Raw genomic sequence first — 19,611 nt, forward strand, 5'->3', positions numbered from 1 at the left:
AAAAAAAAAAAAAAAAAATTGATAACAACTGAATGCATTCTAAAGCTCTACGTTTTTATCCTCCCCCGTTTTATGTTTTTAATATTACAGTTTACATATTTTTATCTTGTGTATCCATTACTAAGTTATTATTGTCATAGTTATTTTTACTACTTTTGTCTTTTAACCTTAATAGATTTAGCAGTGATTAACCCACTACCTTTACAACATTTGATTATTCTGAGTTTGATATACTTACCTTTACCAGTGAAATTTATACTTTCATATGTTTTACTGTTACTAATTACACACTTTCATTTCAGCTTAAAGAAGTCCCTTTAACATTTCTTGTATAGCTGATTTAGTGGTGATGAACTCCTTAAGCTTTTGCTTGTCTCGAAAGGTATCACTCCTTCATTTCTGAAGGACAACTTTGCCTGGTAGAGTGTCCTTGGTTTGCAGTTCTTTTTTTCCCCCCAAAATCTTTTAGCACTTTGAGTGTATCGTACCACTCCCTCCGGCCTGCAAAGTTTCTGTTGAAAAATTTGCTTATAGTCTTATGGGGGCTTTCCTTGTACATAAGTTGTTTTTCTCTTGCTGCTTTTAAGAGTCTCTCCTCGTCTTTAACTTTTGACACTTTGATTATAATGTATCTTGGTGTGGGTCTTTCTGGGTTATTCTTATTTGAAATTCTCTGGATTTCTTGGATCTGGATGTTTGTTAATTTTCCTGAGTTAGGAAAGTTATCAGCTATTTCTTCAAATAAGTTTTCTGCTCCTTTTCTTCTTCTTCTGGGATCCCTATAATGTGAATGTTGGTACACTCAGTGTTGTCCCATGAGTTATTTAAGCTACCTTAACTTTTTGTTGCTCTGTTTAGATGAGATCCACTGTTCTATCTTGAAGTTTTCAAATTTAACTTTCCTAGGGAAAATAGTTGTGACTAAAAAATTCTGTATTCATCCATACTATAACCATTGTTTAAATGCAATAAAACATAAGTAAACAAAAGAACGGTTTTTTTATTGCTTCTTTATTCCTATCAAGATAATGTGAAATGAAGTTGAAATATTGAATTGTTTCTAGCTCTGTTGTAGCTTCAGTATAGTACTTTGAACTTCTCGGCGGAGTTGGACATTAAACTATTGTAGATCACTTGTGCAGAAGGGCAGGGTGGACACAGGAATTGGCTTATAACCAATATCTAAGCTGTGTGGCTGTACTAAGTGTCCACTTAGGGTATGGAAGGGAGGGGGGAAATGTTGTAACTTCTTTAATTCTGTCTTTAATATGAGATCCTGTAACACATTTGAGAAATTAAAAATTATTTTGAAATATTAAATGTCAATAAGGTATAAGGAATGATATTATGAATACCATTGTATCTACCTCCCAGTTTAAGAAATAAAACATTAACTGCCCAGTTGAACCCCCCCACTCCCAAAGAGAGATCATTATTTTCCTAAATTTGGTGTTTATTATACTTATGTATTTAATTATATGTATTTTGTATATGTAGATAACCTAAGTAATGTACTGTATTTCCCCATGTATAAGACGCACTTTTTGGGGGGAAATTTGGGGTCTAAAAACTGGGTGCATCTTATACAGTGGTTGTAGATTTTTTTACTTGCATTTGACAGTGATGAGGAGTTGTATGAATTTTATGATGAATAAAAAACGAGTTCAGTAACTTTATATAATACATTTTTTTTTCAAATTTTGGGCCCCCAAATTAAGGTTCATCTTATACATGGGAACATCTTATACATGGGGAAATATGGTATGTTGATTCACATGGTTTAAACCTGAAGTAATGTTAACAGTATATATTCCTCTGCAATTTTTTTTCACAATCATACATGTGAGTTTTACTCATACATACACATACATTCTAGTTTGCTTACTTATATTGCTATATAATTATATGACTGTATCAAAATTTATCCTCTTGTTGAGGAACATTTGAATGTTTCCCATTGTTTTCTCTGTAGTTTATTAAACAATGATATTAGGAACATTCTTATACATAACCTCATTGTACACATTTGAGAATTTCTCTAAGGTATCAAGAAGTACAATTACTAGGTAGATTATAGGGTATATTTTCATTTTTACTTGATATTGATACTTTCTCCTTGGAATGGTTGTAACCGGTAACATTCCCACCAACACATGGAAGTTTGTTTATATCTGTGCTTGGGATTACATTTTTTTGTGTGTGTGTGGTATCTCATTGTGGTTTTTTATTGCATCTCCCTGATACTAATGAGTTTGACCATCCGAACATGTCTTGGCCCTTAGTGGTTCTGTTTTGTGAGTTTTTGTTCATATCTTTGCACATAGTTTTATAGTATTCATCTTTTTATTGATTTTTAGGAGTTATTTATACATTTGGTTACTAATTCCTTATCAGTTATGTGGATCACCAATATTTTCCCCCAGTTTTTTTATATGAGTAGAAGAGATTTTAATTTTACTATAGTTGAGTTATCTTTTTTAATAAGTTTGTATATTAAGGAACCATTCCCTATCTTAAAGTCATGAAAGCATTCTTATATTCTGTAATTTATAAAGTTATGCTTTTTCACATTTGTTTATAATTCATTTTGAATTTTCTTTTTTCTCCTTTGCTTTGTAACAGCTTTATTGAGATATCATTTATATATCATAAAGTTCACCCATATGAAATGTATAATTCAGTGTCTTTTTAGCATGTCTATGGCATTGTGCAATCATCACCATAATCTATTTTAGAATATCTCATCATCCCATAAAGAAACCTGGATCCATTAGTAGTCACTCCCTACAACCCTCTACCACCAGCTCTAGGTAGCCACTTACTCTACTTTCTTGTCTATTTTGGACACTTCATATAAACAGAACTAAATAATATGTGGTCTTTTGTGACTGACTTCTTTCACTGAGCATAATGTTTTTGGGGTTCTTTCATGTTGTAGCATGTATCAGTACTTTATTCCTTTTTATGACTGAATATTCAATATAAAAAAAACTTATGTAAAATTAAACATTAGTCTCAGTGCTTCTGAGTTGGTAAATTTTTCATATTAGGGATTCTGGGAAGATGCCAGCAGTGGAAAAATAGTTTCCTAATCTCTGCATGACTTTCCCATAAAAACAGATTAAATACGATAGGAAAAGCAAAAAACCCATGAACACCATTTACAAGAAAATTAGTTGACCACGTTTCTCCACAAACCCTCAAATACCAGTAGATTGGGGACAAACCACCAACAGCTCCAAACCCTGTGTATTATTATATAGGAAGAAGAAGAAGGAAGCAATGAAATATCAGATGAATCTGAGAATTGAAAAATAGCCGAAAGGCAATCACTGGAAAGCTTGGAGAGCCAGTTGAAGAATACCAGCTGAAACTGGGAGGGGTTTTGCTCACACTGATAATGGGTGAGTGAAAGAGGTCTTAAGGGACTGGAGCACCTTTGTGAAACTTTAAAAGTAACCAACCAAAGCTCTCTTCCAGGACCAATCCTGCAGTGAGAAGGAAATGAGAATACAATTGAGCATTCCCTGAAAAATACAAAGGAAAGAGAAGGTCCAGATAAACTGATCAAGAGGAGTAGAGCCAGGATACTTCAGAAAATAAATATATTTACAAATACTCTATAAAAACAACAAGAGGGAGTTTTAGAGTGTGATGTTAGAGTAGCTATTCTAGGCTAAGCCTCCTTTAAAAGTTAAGGAAAATGAATTTCATTTAAATATCAGCAATATGTAAAATCTTATATAAAGTTTTTAACCTTCTGTTGGGCACAATTGGTCTCACAGATTCATTGCACACAAATTTTCAAATATCTAACAGTTAATTAAGTATCATGACATCGCTTCTGTATCTTCTCCCCTACCCGTAACCTATCGCCAATCGTGTAAGTGACTTAGTACAGTAAAGACGTATTTCATATTTGAAAATATGTGTGCAATGAATCTGTGATATCAGTTGTGCTAGACATAGGGTTAAAGAAAAAAACTCAGAATAGCATCCCTGTAGACAATGAAAGTACACCAGAAAGAAAAGTTCACAATAGAGATGAAAACTATTAAATATTAAGACAAAGGGCAAGACAAAAGATATTATATAATCAGAACGAGGGATTTCAAAGAAAACAATTTTGCATAAGAAAAACTTAAAAATTAGGTGATAGAGCTTATTAAATTATTAGAAATGAGAGAAAATTTACTTTGGAAAAGACATTTTAGAAGGAACACAAGAACAAATGAATGTAAAATTAATATCTTAAGAGAAAGGTTTTGAATGTAGAAAGACATTAAAAATAAAAAGGATAAGAAAGGTATAAAAAATTTAGATAGAAATTAACATTGGGGCCAGCCGAGTAGCTCGTTGGTTAAGAGTTCACTTGGGGGCCAGCCGAGTGGCGCGGTGGTTAAGAGCTGGCTTGAGACGCTAGAGGGCCCCGGTTCGGATCCCACATATGAGGGCCAGTGACACTGCCCTCTACAGCTAAGATGCTGAACAACAGCTCAACCTGGAGCTGGGCTGCTGTGAGTCGTAGGCTGCTGCTGCAGTGGGTTGCCATGGGCTACCGTGTGTAGCCAGCAGCCAGCGTGAGCAGCCAGTAGTCTCAGTGAGCGGCCGTCCAGAAGCCGGCAGCTGATCTGCCTCGCCCGGGAAGAGCACAATGATGGTGCCAACTTGGGCCAGTGAAGCAACGTCCTCCACAACTAGACTGAAAAACGAAAGGACAGCAACTTGCCTGTTCCCTTTCCCCCAATTCCCCAACGCTGTTCCCATCTCCCAGTTCCCCAATAAAAATCTTAAAAAAAAGAGTTCGCTTGGGAGCATAAGATCTGAGCAGCAGGGCCGCTGGTTCGGATCCCACATGGGCCAGTGACGCTGCGCCCTCTATAGCTAAGATGGTGAACAACAGCTCCACCTGGACCTGGCTGTTGTGAGTCGCCTGTGATGGCATAGGCTGCAGCCCCTGCTGCAGTGGGCTGCTGTGAGCTACTGTGAGTGGCCGTCCAATGGCCAGCGACTGATCTGCCTCAGCTGGGAAGAGCACAATGATCACAATACCAACATGCACCAGTGAAGCGAAGTCCTCCACAACTAGACTGAAGAGCCAAAGGACAGCAACTTGTCTGTTCCCCTTCCCTGATTCCCCAACGCTGTTCCCTCCCCCAATTCCCCAATAAAATCTTTAAAATAAATAAATAAAATGTATAACAGAAACTAGGGGTGTAAATATTATTTTATTTACTAGTACAGTTAAGTCCTCACTTAACATTGTGAAACGACCTACAATAAAACCATTTTACCATAGACTAATTGATATAAACAAGAGTTAAGTTCCTATATCATCATCAATGTTATAACAAAATGACATTGAAGGAAATGACGTTATTTGAGGACCTGCTGTATTGTATTTGTGTTAAATTTCCTGAGTGCGATCATTGAATTGTGGTTATATAGAATATTCTTAGAGATATGCCTCAATATTTAGGGATGAAGTGTCATGATATATATAACTAACTCTCAAATGGGCCAGCAATAGAAAAATGTATGTGTGTGTGTAAGAAGAGACAAAAAGTGTCTAAAAGAGAAAAAAAGTGTCAAAATGTTAATAATTAGTGCATCTTTGTTAAGTTATATGGGTATTCATTTTACTATTGCAACTCTTGTTGTGACTGAAATTTTCAAAAAAAAGTTGAGGAAATACTGAAAACAACAAAAATGAAATATGAATAAAGAGCTTTATAAAACTAATAAATATATGAAATGCCAGCATTTGAACAAGCAAATCGCTAAAGGAAAAATACAGAAAGCCCTTAAACAAAATGATGCTTCCCTTGAATAATAAAGGACCACATATTTAAATGAGCTGTTAGTGTTTATCTATAAAAGTAGCAAAGTTTCAAAAAGTGGTAATGCCCACTGCTGATGGGGATGCATCAAATTGAACAGGAAGTATAGCGTGGTGCCTGCCATCCTGTGGTGTGCAGCCTGGGAGTATCTGTGATTCCTTAAAATCGGTATGATCTTTAATCACAGCAATTTCTTTTAATAAACTAATGAGTTTAATAGGAGGAGTAAGGTTATATGTACAAAGCATGTACATTGAAGCATTGTTAATAGTAGCAAAAAACATTTAAATCTCCATCAATTGGGGTTTGCTTTTATACACAGAACTATTTAATTGTTAAACACAGCAGTTAATATATTGCTATAGAACGATATCCCTGATTGTTAAATTAAAGTAAAAGTAGGTTAATGAAAAATGCATATAGTACTACCTCATTTAAAGTAAAATATGTACTTATGATGGGCATAATTTTATATAATATACCAATATTATATAGGTTTTGAAAACCTGGTTGGGAGAATGTTTAAAAAAGGTAGGAAAATTATGGGACTTATCTCTTTTTGTATCTTTTTTATTTTAAAGAAATAAAGCTCATGTAATAGAAAATATAACAACTTTCATTTTGAAAATCTGCAATCATTTTTTTCTTGAAAATAATTTCATGTATGCTGCCTTGTTAGTATAGTCTTACTGGAGTTGTAAAAAAATTGGTTAAGAAACTCATTTTGCTCTTGTGTATTCTGTTTTCAGAGCAGTGGAAAGAGCTCAGTGCTAGAAAGCCTAGTGGGGAGGGACCTGCTTCCCAGAGGCACTGGTATTGTCACCCGGAGACCTCTCATTCTGCAGCTAGTCCATGTTTCACCTGAAGATAAACGAAAAACAACAGGAGAAGAAAATGGTAAACTTTAGGATTGGAATAAGAATTATTATTTTTGGTTGAATTTTAAAAAGACATGAATTGACAGTTAGAAATTAGTGGCCATTGCAAAATCAGCATTCCTGTGAAGAGAAGTGGTATGCATCTTTTCTTAGGTTAAAAAAAAAAAAAAAAGGTAATTTTTGTTTGAGGACCATGATTAAACTTGTTTGGAATAGTACCTTTTTGGTAATTAGCTTAGTAAACGATTGTTAATGCTATTTAGTAGAGGATTTAGCGAGATACTCAGTAAACAGTAATCAGTTATTTTAAAGAAAAGTTTTTGTCTTTTGGCGTCTTTTAAACTTTTTTCCTAGTGTATAAAACAATGTTTTTGCTTTTTCACTTTGACTTAGAATTTAAATAATTTAGATTCTAGTTTAAAGGTTTTATTTTAAATAAGATTAAAATGACTTTTCTTTTCAGCATAGCAGTATTATCTCAGCTTCCCTTTTCTGCTCTTAATGTACCTGCTAGGTTTGAATCTTTTGCCCTTCAATCTAAGATGAGTATTATTTTTAGAAAGAATTTTGATATTTTCATTATTTATTTTTTTTTTTTTACTATCCTTCTCTTGCCAAGGCTGGCTTATATAGCACATACTATTTTGAATTTTTAAGATCCCCCCAAATAGTAAACATGGATTATTAAGCTAAGACAATATGCACCATAATGCTGTGTCCATCAGCAGATTTGAAATTGCTTATTAAATATGTATCTAATATTAATCTTTTATATTAGTGAAGTTTGAAATGTTTGAAGAAAGTACTCTTCCTTTTTTTAGCTCAATGTTTGGGTCATACTTTCTGTCTTATTTATAAAAGTCTGTAAAATAGCTCTAATTATTAAATGACATTTGCAGCACAGTACCATGTTTCTCATCTGAAGAGATCTGTTTTCAGTGCCATTTCATTCTACTTCTTATATTCTGATCTAAGATAAGATGATAGTATTCATGAAATTGAAGTTGCTTTAATTTCTGTATATAATTTTTTTCTTTCACTTACAGGAGCATTGGTTGTGGTAGCTTGATTTTTTTTTGTTTTTTTTAGGGGAAAAAAGACCTGTCGTGAGCATCTACAGGGACAGTAGAAAGTTAATCACTGAAGCAAGTTAATGAAGTTGTAGATGTTAACAAGTGATTTTGGGGGATAGACCGCCAGAGGATATATAGGAGCCTTTTAATTATATTAGGTAGCTTCTTGGTATATTATTCATTACTTTGCATTTCTGTAACATTTCTTTATGATTGAAATTTTGGACCTTGAATTTAATCATTTTGCACTAATTTATGGTCCAACTTCAAAGATATAGAATAACACTTTTAAAATTTTATTCCCACTAATTTCATCAAATTTACTAAATATCTTAAACTAAGACTTTAAGAACTATATGGCATTCATTAGGCGTCTTTCTTTTAACTTTTCATTTTTTTCAGTCACCTTGAAAAGGGCAGATCAGAAACTATTTGCAGACGTAGGTAGTGTTTTTATGAAAGAGTCAACATTTCAGCTATAGAAGTGTCAGTTTCTTGCTCTTTGCTTGTATGTCCACTGTTTCCTTGATTTCTCTTGGTGGTTGGTCAGTAATTCTGCATATCTTTACATATATATTTTTTCCAAGCTTAGTGCTTATATTTTATATAAAAAAATAAAACCTTACTTAAAATGGCAACTCTGCTACCCAGAGCACCAAATAGATTTCATCAATTTTGAGTACTAAATTTCATGTGTCTTATTAATAACTAGGATGGTTCCTTAGTTTCTCCTCAGAGTCTCTTTATCCTCAGGATAAGCAGTTCTACCTAGTCATAAATATATTCTAATCCAGAGGAAATTAGAAACAATGAAGCAGATAAACATTTAGTTAGCCAGAAGAGTATGAACTATCTGATAGCCTGACAAGGGAGAGGAGAAAGGGAGGAAAACGTAATCAGATACAAGAACTTAAAAAAAAAGAAAAAAATCAGTCTCTAACCATTTTGCACAGGGGATTTATAGCCTCAGAGGGCTTTGTTATATAACAAAGACCTAGGTTACCAATAATAGGTTAATTTAAGATGAGTGTATTCTGGGATGACATGGAATGATATAATCCAGTTTAGATAGAGATACAATCAAAACTAGCTTAAATAAAATATTTTAATATTTAATAGGTATAATTTAATTATCAAGAAAATTTACTTAATGTAAGAGACTTCATTCTGCCAAATACACAGGATAATTGAATTGTCAGTATATAGATTTATATTATTTTTCAGCTTGTCTTGTCCTCCACTACTGCTAATGTAATTTCTGATAAAATCTTAATAAAAACAAAATCAAGCTGTTTTAGAGTGGTATGGTAATTTATTTTGAACTTTGAGCTCCATGATTGTATTTCATATATTTGTAAGAAATAAATCATGCTTTCCTCAGATTTCCTTTTAGACAAAATCCAAAAGTAGCATGCTGATTAAAGACCAAAATTAGTTCTCTGAGCTGTTAAATTCAATATATATTTCAAAGAACATAATCCCTTATAAAGCTCAACTTTAGCAAATCGGGTAAATATTTGTATATATTTATTTACTCTTAAGGTTTTGAAAGATGTGTTTGGTATATTTTGTAGATTCTTCTTGACCAGGCAATTTATCTTTTTTCCATAGTCAGTTATCAAATATCTGAGGCAAATTTTTGAATAGTAAATTAATTTTAATTCATTTTGTGTTAGAATTAGAAACCAGAGGTGACATAATTAGTTGTCATGGAAAATAAAAATAAATTGTGGCATACAACATGCTTCGTTTATATTACTTAAAATATTATATACATCCCTCTAATTTGAATTAATTGTAATGGAAATTATATAGTTGTAAATTTTAAATAATTGAATCCTTTGTGCGTTTAAAATGTATTCAGATTTCTGCACATTTTAAAAAAAGGTTTAAAAGATTAGGGATAAGCACTAAACTTATCATTCTGTGCTGTTTCTCTTTAACTACAGACCCTGCTACATGGAAAAACTCAAGACACCTTTCTAAAGGTTTCCTTTATCCATTTGTTTTTGGCCCATTTTCTATTGTGCCTGCATGTGTGCTTATATATTCTTACATGCTGTGTGCATTTTTTTTCTTCCTTTTTATTTGCCTGTCCACATTGATTATTGCAGGTTTTAGTGGTTTTTGTTAACTTGGCATTTCATTAGAATGCAGGCTTTTTTTGGCGGTGAATGTAATTTATTTTTATTTTAAAAAACATGCTTGTTAAAGCCAGGCCTCTTTTATATAAGGTAAATTCAAAACACCCTTTGGTATGTAGTACCTGCTTCTGTGAGCTCTGTTCACCTAGATTACTCCAGTTCTCCAATGAGACTTCTTGGAAGAAGGTACTAAGCTTCAAGTAGGTGAGCATTTTACTTGCAAAAAGGATCCAGTTTTATTAACCTTTATTCCACCAAAGAAATGATCTAGTTTTTCCTCAATAAATATTTATTTGAATATCTTACAGCCATTTTTATTTCAATTTCAGGTGGCTGATATGCATTATTCATAAAATCAGTCATTAGAACATTTAAAACTCTGAATTTGGGGGAGGTAAAGTTAGTTTACCTTTATACAAGTTAGTTCTAGCTTCTCTGAGAAAAAGACCAAAACTTGCTCTCTAAGTTTTTTAGACCACTTGAAACAGTGTTTACAGTGAATATATTTTTCTTTTTTCAGCAAGTGCGGGAGGAACAGGAAACTAATGGAGAGTAGTGACTCCATACAGTGCATATGCTAGGGTTTCCCTACTGCCCCCTGTTTCATTTCTTTTCCTATCTTCAATTCTAAGGGAAAACATAGTCTTGGCTCTGGGGGAAAAAAATCTCCTTAACAGTACATATGAATTACAAAACATATGTTGAGAGAGAGCTCTTTAAAGGACCAATAAATTGTGACTTTATAGATAACCGACAGGAAACCACATTAAAAAACCAAAATGGATCAAAAAGTTAGCTGTTTCATTCACATATGGCAAATTTTTGCCTTGAGTTATGTGTGTAAATGTATTATATATTACTCAGTAAGATTCTTAATTTTTTTTCTTTTAAGCCATTAGCTTAATTGAGTGCTTTCATTAGACAAACTGCTTTTATGTGTAAGATATTTAAAAATAAAGAATATACTTTTTACTATAATCAAACAAAAAATATGAAGAGAAGTAAACAATTTTATTCATAAAATCTAGATTTCAAGTTGTGGGAAAGACCCGTGAGCAACTCTATCTGAAATTAGTTATGTTTTTGAAATACATGATACAATTTTTAAAATGTGAAAGTATAATTTAGCAGATCTTCAAATACTTGTTAACTTGTAGTTAGTGGCAAAATAGTGACACATAATATTGTGTTGACTTTTTTAATCCCTAATTAAGGATAAAAAATAATTTCCATAGTTTCCAATAAATGGAGCTTTTCTTTTTCCAGGAGTTGAAGCAGAAGAATGGGGAAAATTTCTTCACACCAAAAATAAGGTAATGAGACAACGATATTTGAAGAAATAACATGCTGAAAACAATTTTTGTACAAGTAGCTGATAATTTATTGTAGTTTCTTATCATTGGCAATGTGGCATGTTATCTTGAAGCAACTGCTCCTTGTAAGATAAAGCTTATCTTAGTAACATTTCTAACCACAGTAGTTTATTAGGAAAATACTTTAGGTTGAGCCCTATTCTCTCTAATTTGGAGGTTCTTTTTTATATTTTTAAAAATTTGTTTTTAAATAATTATAGTTGACGTACAATATTTTGTTCGTTTCATGCGTACAACATAGTGATTAGACATTTATGTACCTTATGAAGTGATCACCATGATCAGTCTAGTACCACTGGGCCCCATACATAGTTTACAGTATTACTGACTATATTCCCCATGATGTATATTATATCCCTGTGACTATTTTTATATGGAGATTTTTAACTGCTGTGGGATTAGGCAACCCTGAAAAGCTCATTTAAACTATGACTCCTTAGCTAAGAAAAATATATGTATATATTAGAATTTGTTTACTAATTCTCTGAAGCAGATCCATAAACATCATTGAAATTTACCAACCGCCCCACTTAAGAACTTTTGATATTATTTTGAATATCATGCTTTTTTGTTTCAATAATTTTTAGCTTTACACGGATTTTGATGAAATTCGACAAGAAATTGAAAATGAAACAGAAAGGATTTCAGGAAATAATAAGGTAGGCACCTTTTTAGAGCTGAAAAGTATAAACAGCAGTAAATCTATTATTGAGAGTATCCTGTATATAATGTGTGGTAACATTATAAATTCATCATCCTGGTCTTTGAAATTAATGGAGTGTTTTCATAAGTATATAAAAACTTAACATCCCTTTTATTTCTTAGAGCTTTTATATATTATCAGATGTTTCATTTAGATATTTATTCTTGTGATATACATACCACTTTATTATATAATTTTCTATTTAATACTACTATAATAAGTTATCTTTTTCTGATGGTTTGATTGTAATCTAATTCAAGAAGCATTATATAACTTATGAGATGCATATATTTTGAAGAGCTCTCTTTCTTACCTCAGTAAAACTAGATTTACTTATGAATGCAAAGAGAGGAATTAAGTATTTTATTTTATTTATTTATTTTTTTATTAGCTGAGCCATCCTGCTACCTGTTGGCAGCTCAGCGGCTGCTCAGCTCAGGCTGGACTCGAACCGCTGTTGCTCAGAGCTCAAACTCTGGAGCGAGCTCTTAACCAACTGAGCCACTTGGCCAGCCCGGAATTAAGTATTTTTGTTTCAGTGAATATGAAAAGTACAGTTGACCCTTGAACAATGCATGAGTTAGTAGGGGCACTGACTGACCACAAGCACAGTGGAAAATCCTCATATAACTTGGCCCTCTGCATACACGGAATCTCAACTGAGGAGTTGACCCTTGAAAAACATGGGTTTGAATGCATGGTCAATTGAAAAAAATCCACATGTGGGTGGAACGAGGCAATTCAAACCCGTGTTGTTCAGGCGTCAACTGTAATGTTAACAACTAAATTATTTTCTTGTTTTCTAACACTGTGAGAATTTAAGGTAAATTAGGTGTCTAAGATACCATTAATATTGCAACAGGCACTATCAAACTGCCTCCATTAAATGGTTGTTTTTTCTCTCTCCTTTATTCCTATTACCTTTCTCTCTGCTCCCTTTTTGTTTTTATCTCCATTCTGTATTGTCCAGAGGCATATATACAAGTAATCTCAAAAAGTGGGCCCTAGTCTAGTACTAATATTCAACAAATATTTATTGAGCCCTTTTACTTGCTAGATAATACTGTGCTGGATAACTTATTTCCTGACAAAAAGGCATTTTGGGAGCCATGTTCATTACTTATGCCTATTCTGGATATTTGTCTCTTTTAGTGGTTGACTAAGCTTTGTTCATTATTGAACTCAGGGCTGGTAACCTTTGAGTTACTGCTAGCGCTGCCATACTTCCCTGAATTTCTAATAATTGTGTTGTACAGAAGAGGTAGAAAACGTGTCAGGAAACTAGATTAGCTTGTCCTCAGTCCTGTAATTATATCAGGGATAATTTGGACTTTGGGAATGTTATTAATCATAACACCAGTCTGAATTGTCTCTCCTGCAATCCTCATGGATTTATTAAACTCAGAAATTGGTGCTAATTTTACGTAGTATTAGAATTTAGAGTGGATGTGATTGGTGATTCATAAAGGAAAGTTTTTAAAATGTCATGAAAGATTGTGTACATACAAGATGTTTAATTTATGGTGGGAATATGATACACTTACCTAGCAGGTTTTCTCATCCACAGTGTCCAAAAGATGAGAAGTTCCCTACTCCCAAATCTATGAAATATCTTTCCTAAATCATGTTTGTAATGAAGTACATGATAAAAGAAGTAATTTTACGTGTGTAAATATCTAAATGATTTCATATGCCTAACATAAAGCCTTCAAGGATTTAAAATATCTATGAAATTGGAGTTGTAAAAGCTTTTGGACAAAGCTTTGTATTGGACGTAATAAGGGAATATCAATATATAATGACTCTGGAACACCAGAATATTTAAAAATAGGCAAGTAGTTCAGAGTCATCTAATACAACAAATGTAATTGTACAGAGAACTCAAGAGTAAAGGATTTTGCAAAAAAGCTCTTTGGGAAATTAGAATTTTCTGTGGGTTAGTGAAGGAAGATATAAAGTGGATAATAGATGAGAGGACATTTTAAAGGATAAAGAAGGGCATGTAAAAAAGACAAGTTATGAACATTCATACATGTCTTTTTACATATAGCTGACTCAACTTTAAAATTTGTAGAGGGCCAGTGGTGAAAAGGGAGTCTAGAGGAGAGAAAATATGAGTATCTTTCACTATCCCTATTCTTTCTATTTGAATTCGGAGATCTGGAGATACAGATAAATTTTCTGAGGAATCTCTTAATATACTCTCTTGGCACTTGATGTTCAAAGATTAGGAACCAAATTGATTTGGATAACTTGTTACTTTCTGAACTCAAAAACCTCATAAATTTGAATAGTGTTATATTATTCTTTTGTATCATACTAAGTCTGTTAAACATAATAAGAAATAGTATCTGCTTAGAATCAAGAGAAAAGAATGTGAAATAATACAAAGGAAATAAATTGTATATATTAATGGTATAGGGTTTGATAGGATTATAACCGGCTGTATGCCTGGTTGCCTTACTTTACATGTGTTTTGTTTCAGCAGGTTTTGATTATTGAAATGTTTTAGGGATCATGGTTTAATTCACATTTAAAATCAGCTAATGTCTATGTGAATGAGATTTATTTTAGCTTTTTATATTTCATTGAAATTTCAATGTGATTTTAATATGGTATTTCAAAACTTATTTTTAGGGAGTAAGCCCTGAACCAATACATCTTAAGATTTTTTCACCCAACGTTGTCAATCTGACACTTGTGGATTTGCCAGGAATGACCAAGGTAAAGAATAGTTGTTACTCATTGTGGATTTGGTCATGTTTGTTTTCACTTGAACAAATGTTTTTCCATAACCTCATAGGAGAATTATTCAATCAGGTTTTTTGGGGTTTTTTTGCAACCAATTTGATCAGTTAGCAGCATTTGACATGGTTGAGCCCAGCCTTCTTGAAACACTTTTCTTTACTTGGCTTCCAGGATACCACACTACAGTTTTATCTCCAGTCTCACTGGCCATTCCTTAAAGTCTCTTGCTGGTTCTTTATCTTCCCAATATCTAAACAGTGAGTGTCCCAGAGCTCAGTTTTTGGACCTCTTGTCAAGGGTGTCCTTGACGATTTCATCCAGTTTTATGACTTTTAAATACATGAATGCCTGTATGCTGACAGTATTCAAATATCGCCAGACTTTATATCTATCTCCAGAATTGTATATCCAACTGTCTACTTGACATACACACTTTAAAGTCTAATAGGCACTTCAAAGTTGATGTGTGCAATATCACATTCCTGACCTATCTATCCCTCAACCTGATTTGATCCTTCTATAGTCTTCCCCATCTCAGTAAATGGCAACTCTATTCTACCAGTTGCTTAGCCAAAAAGTTTATAGTCATCCTTGGCACTTATCCCACACTCTACTTCCTCTTGTCAGCAAATCCTGTTTGTCTTTCCTTACCTTTAAAATACATCCAGAATTCTATCATGTCTCACACATTCATAGCTACCATCCTGATCTAGCCACTATCCAAGATAGCTGAATTTCCGAGATAGCTTCCTAACAGGTCTTCCTCATAATCTGTTCTTAACTAAGCAGCTAGAGTGATGCTACTAAAGTGAAAATTACATTGTATCATTCCTTGGCTCACAACCTCTCCAGTGGCTTCCCATTTCACTCAGAGTAAAGGCTTAACTTCTTGAATAGATCTAAAGTATCTACTTGATCTGACATGTCCCTATTACTCTTCTGCTCTAGCCTTCTGCCCTTATTATTCATTTTGCTGGGATGTTCTTCCCCTAGATATCTACATGTATCTCCCTTATCTCCTTCCATTTCTGGTCATTCTCTCAAAAAATGAGTGAGGTCTTCCGTGATTACTCTATTTATTATAAAAGCACAATCCAATTTAAAATAATTTAAAAGTACAACCTTCTCTATTCTGTAGCCTCCTGTTCTGCTTTATTTTTTCCATAGCCCTACACCACTACCTACATATTATGTTTATTATCTGCTTTTCATTACTAAAATATAAGCTCTGTGAAGGCAGGAATTTGGTCTTTTTTTTTTTTTTTAAAGATTTTTATTGGGGAATTGGGGGATGGGAACAGCGCTGAGGAATTGGAGGAAGGGGAACAGACAAGTTGCTGTCCTTTTGTTCTTCAGTCTAGTTGTGGAGGACGTTGCTTCACTGGCCCAAGTTGGCACCATCATCGCGCTCTTCCCAGGCGAGGCAGATCAGTTGCCGGCTCAGTTGCCGGCTTCTGGATGGCCGCTCACTGCGGCTGCTGGCCGCTGGCCGCTGACGCTGGCTGCTGGCTACATACGGTAGCTCATGGCAATCCACTGCAGCAGGGGCTGCAGCCTACGCCATCGCCGGCGACTCACGGCAGCCCAGTTCCAGGTTGAGCTGTTGTTCAGCATCTTAGCTGTAGAGGGCAGTGTCACTGGCCCTCATATGTGGGATCTGAACCAGGGCCCTCTGGCATCCCAAGCGAGCTCTTAACCATCGCGCCAGTTGGCTGGCCCTGGTCTTTTTAAAATTCACAACTGTGGTATAATCTGGCATGTATAACAGTGTCTGTAATACAGTAGGCTGCCAATAAATATTTGCGAATTGAAAGAAAGAATGAATGAATGAATGAATGAACATGAACCAATCCTTAACATGGTAAACTTGGTATTTGCAAGAGTTACATTTTTAGACTTTCACATATTACTAAATTCATATATACTACTGTAGTATATAATTTCTTCATTTTAACTATTTGTAAATGGAGTAAATCTATAATCTGTGGATTAAATGGGGGTGGGGGGAGAAGCTGAGTTGATTTTTATTACTAATTCCTGCTCATCTGTTTGGTTTAGGTGCCTGTAGGCGATCAACCCAAGGATATTGAGCTTCAAATCAGAGAGCTCATTCTTCGGTTCATCAGCAATCCCAACTCCATCATTCTCGCTGTCACTGCTGCTAACACAGATATGGCAACATCAGAGGCACTTAAAATTTCCAGAGAGGTAGATCCAGATGGTAAGGACAGATGTTAATATTTAATTAGATGCTTGGTTAACAATGGTAAATCTACCCTCAAGGAAGGAATTACTATTTTTAAAGGAATAGTTCTAGCTGCTAATACAGATTTAAAAAATAAAATAATGCTTTCCTATTTTGCCTATGTTTCAAGTAGAAAATTCTGATGGAAAATAAAATTTTAATGGATATGTTGCTATATAGGCTAGGCAAAAATACTTCACCACAATGTCTATATTTGTAATGGTTACCTAATGATTTAAAAATAGTAATATGGCTTTGTAAAATGAGTTTCTTGTTATGATTCAGGTTTTTTAATTGCTGACTTCTTGATTTTGAATAATTAACTCACAGTAGATAATCATTATAGATTATGTTTTAGTAGATTAGTACATTAGTACATTTAGTAGATTTAGTACATTCTACAGAGGTAGAAAACAAACATTCTCAAGGCAGAGGAAATTCTTAGAAATAAAGGTAAAATCCTTTTATGAAGTGTTCATAACCCCAAGGATTTGTACTATAGGTCAGTGTATGACAGTTGGCTAATGCTGTAGTGTGCATCTCTTAGAATATAGAAAGTGCCAGCTTATAAAAAGAGTAGTTATTGCTGCCAGTAAGTGTATGCTTTGCTCCATACAGGAGCCAATTTATTTTTTACCTGAGTATTTGGAGGGTCTGTGGGCTCTGTCATGTTTCTTTTTTTCCTCCTTTGAAGAATTTCAAATAAAAATTTGGTGGGAAATATTGCTAAGACGTCTAATTAAAATCCCCATAAACAGGGTCATTAGTTTTTTTTTTTATTTCAAGTTTTTAATTTTTTTACTATGAGTAGTGTTCATTTTAGTTAGACTAGAAGGTAATATATATCAAAAGACTTAAATTTTACTCTTATTTAAAGTAAACTGGTAAGCATTTATATGCATTAATTGTATTTTAAACAGACCTTTTGAGCCATAAATACCATATTTTTTATCTAATAATCTCAATATAGCAAATAAGGAAATAATCCAATCAAATATTATTTATAGTATCAAAACTTAAAATCAATATGTGGCACACAGTAGGAATAATTAAGTAAATTAAGATAATAGAATATGATATCATTAAAAAGTGTGATTTTTGTAGATTTGGAGCAATATATAAAAATGTTTACAATTGAAAAATACCATATCTGAAATTGGACACTATGCAAGCAGCTGGCTCTCATACACTGCTGGTGGGAATGGTATAACCACTTTGAGAAACAATTTGCCAGTTTCTTAAAAAGTTAAATCAGCTCCATTCCTAGGTTTTTACCCATCTCAAATGAAAACCTCTGTTCATATGAAAACTTATATGCAAATATCTATAGTAGCTTTATTTGTAATTTCCTAAAACTGGAAGCAACTCAGATGTTTCTCAAATTGGGAATGGATAACCAAACCATAGTACATCCATATCATGGAACACTATTCAGCAATAAAAAGGAATGAATAATTGATATTCATGGATGAATATCATGATATGAAATGAAAACATGGATGACTCTCACATACATTTTGCCAACTGAAAGAAGCAAGATTCAAAAGGTTATGTATATGATTTCATTTATATAACATTCTGGAAAAGACAAAGCTAGGAAAATGAGTTTGAGTAGTACAAGAAAATTTGGAGAGGTAATGGAACTGTTTTGTCTTGAGGTGGTAGTGACGTAACTGCATTTGTCAAAACTCAGAACTACTCCAGGAACAAATAAATTTAAACAAATTTTAAAATGGTTATACAAAAGTTACCCCTAAGAACTAGTAAAAAATTTTGTGTGAAAAATTTTTTAAAATGTGCATGATGATTAAAACGAGTTTTTAAAAGTATGTAAGCAAAGGTTAGAAAAGCATTACCGAAGTGATGACAAGAGGTAATGTTAGGCAGGATTATAGATGAGGGTTTTCCTTTACTAATACTTACTAGCTTTACTTAATGGGTCCTTTTCTTTTCTTCTTTGCATTTACCAGGTCGCAGAACCCTAGCTGTAATCACTAAGCTCGATCTCATGGATGCTGGTACTGATGCCATGGATGTGTTAATGGGAAGGGTTATACCAGTCAAACTTGGAATAATTGGAGTAGTTAACAGGTTAGCAATCAAGAATGGGATAAGAATCGCAGTATCCTCATTTCAAAGCAAATCTGAATTTTAAAAATCAGTATGACGTGATAGTTTCCCTATTTTCCCCTCTTACTATAAGCATGGTATTACTAAAGAATTTGTTGCTCTAAAGGGAGAGAAGAGATTCATGAAAGCCTCCTATTGATGTTTTTAATGGAAAATGTTTCTAAAGTAACCAGTGCCATGAAATGGAAGAAAATTTAATAGCTGGGCTTGAAAAATTCCTGCCTATTATGTATGAGGAAGGCACTGGATAAGGGAAAAAAATATTATATAACTTGCACCCAATCAAGAAAGAATTTGTTAAGGTGGTAGGACTTTAATAGATTGGTTTAACCCCTCGCATTAGTGATTTTATATAATTGTCAGGATGCGACTTGGAGAACTTTTATTAAAGGTATTCTAATTATAAATAGCTGGTATTAAAAATTTTGGAAAGGAAACTTATACTATTGAGTGTCTAATTATGTTTTAGACACTCTA

The 19,611-nt window shown here is 33.5% G+C and overlaps 1 protein-coding gene across 8 annotated transcripts in view; it reads left to right on the forward strand.

Annotated features, from left to right (window-relative positions):
* Nucleotides 1-19,611, forward strand: part of DNM1L (dynamin 1 like) — a 47,527-nt gene that overhangs the window by 11,271 nt on the left and 16,645 nt on the right. For 4 of the 8 annotated variants that reach the window (XM_019625688.1, XM_019625689.1, XM_019625694.1 and 1 more), the window contains exons 2-8: nucleotides 6,590-6,737; nucleotides 9,741-9,779; nucleotides 11,202-11,248; nucleotides 11,896-11,967; nucleotides 14,649-14,735; nucleotides 16,818-16,980; nucleotides 18,975-19,095. In XM_019625688.1, the coding sequence (XP_019481233.1) occupies nucleotides 6,590-6,737; nucleotides 9,741-9,779; nucleotides 11,202-11,248; nucleotides 11,896-11,967; nucleotides 14,649-14,735; nucleotides 16,818-16,980; nucleotides 18,975-19,095 (677 nt within the window). The remainder of the gene's footprint in view (nucleotides 1-6,589; nucleotides 6,738-9,740; nucleotides 9,780-11,201; nucleotides 11,249-11,895; nucleotides 11,968-14,648; nucleotides 14,736-16,817; nucleotides 16,981-18,974; nucleotides 19,096-19,611) is intronic. The other 4 variants (XM_019625690.1, XM_019625692.1, XM_019625695.1 and 1 more) reach the window with 1 other exon arrangement.

This window comes from Hipposideros armiger, unplaced genomic scaffold, assembly GCF_001890085.2.
Source record: "Hipposideros armiger isolate ML-2016 unplaced genomic scaffold, ASM189008v1 scaffold_638, whole genome shotgun sequence".
Lineage (NCBI taxonomy): Eukaryota > Metazoa > Chordata > Mammalia > Chiroptera > Hipposideridae > Hipposideros > Hipposideros armiger.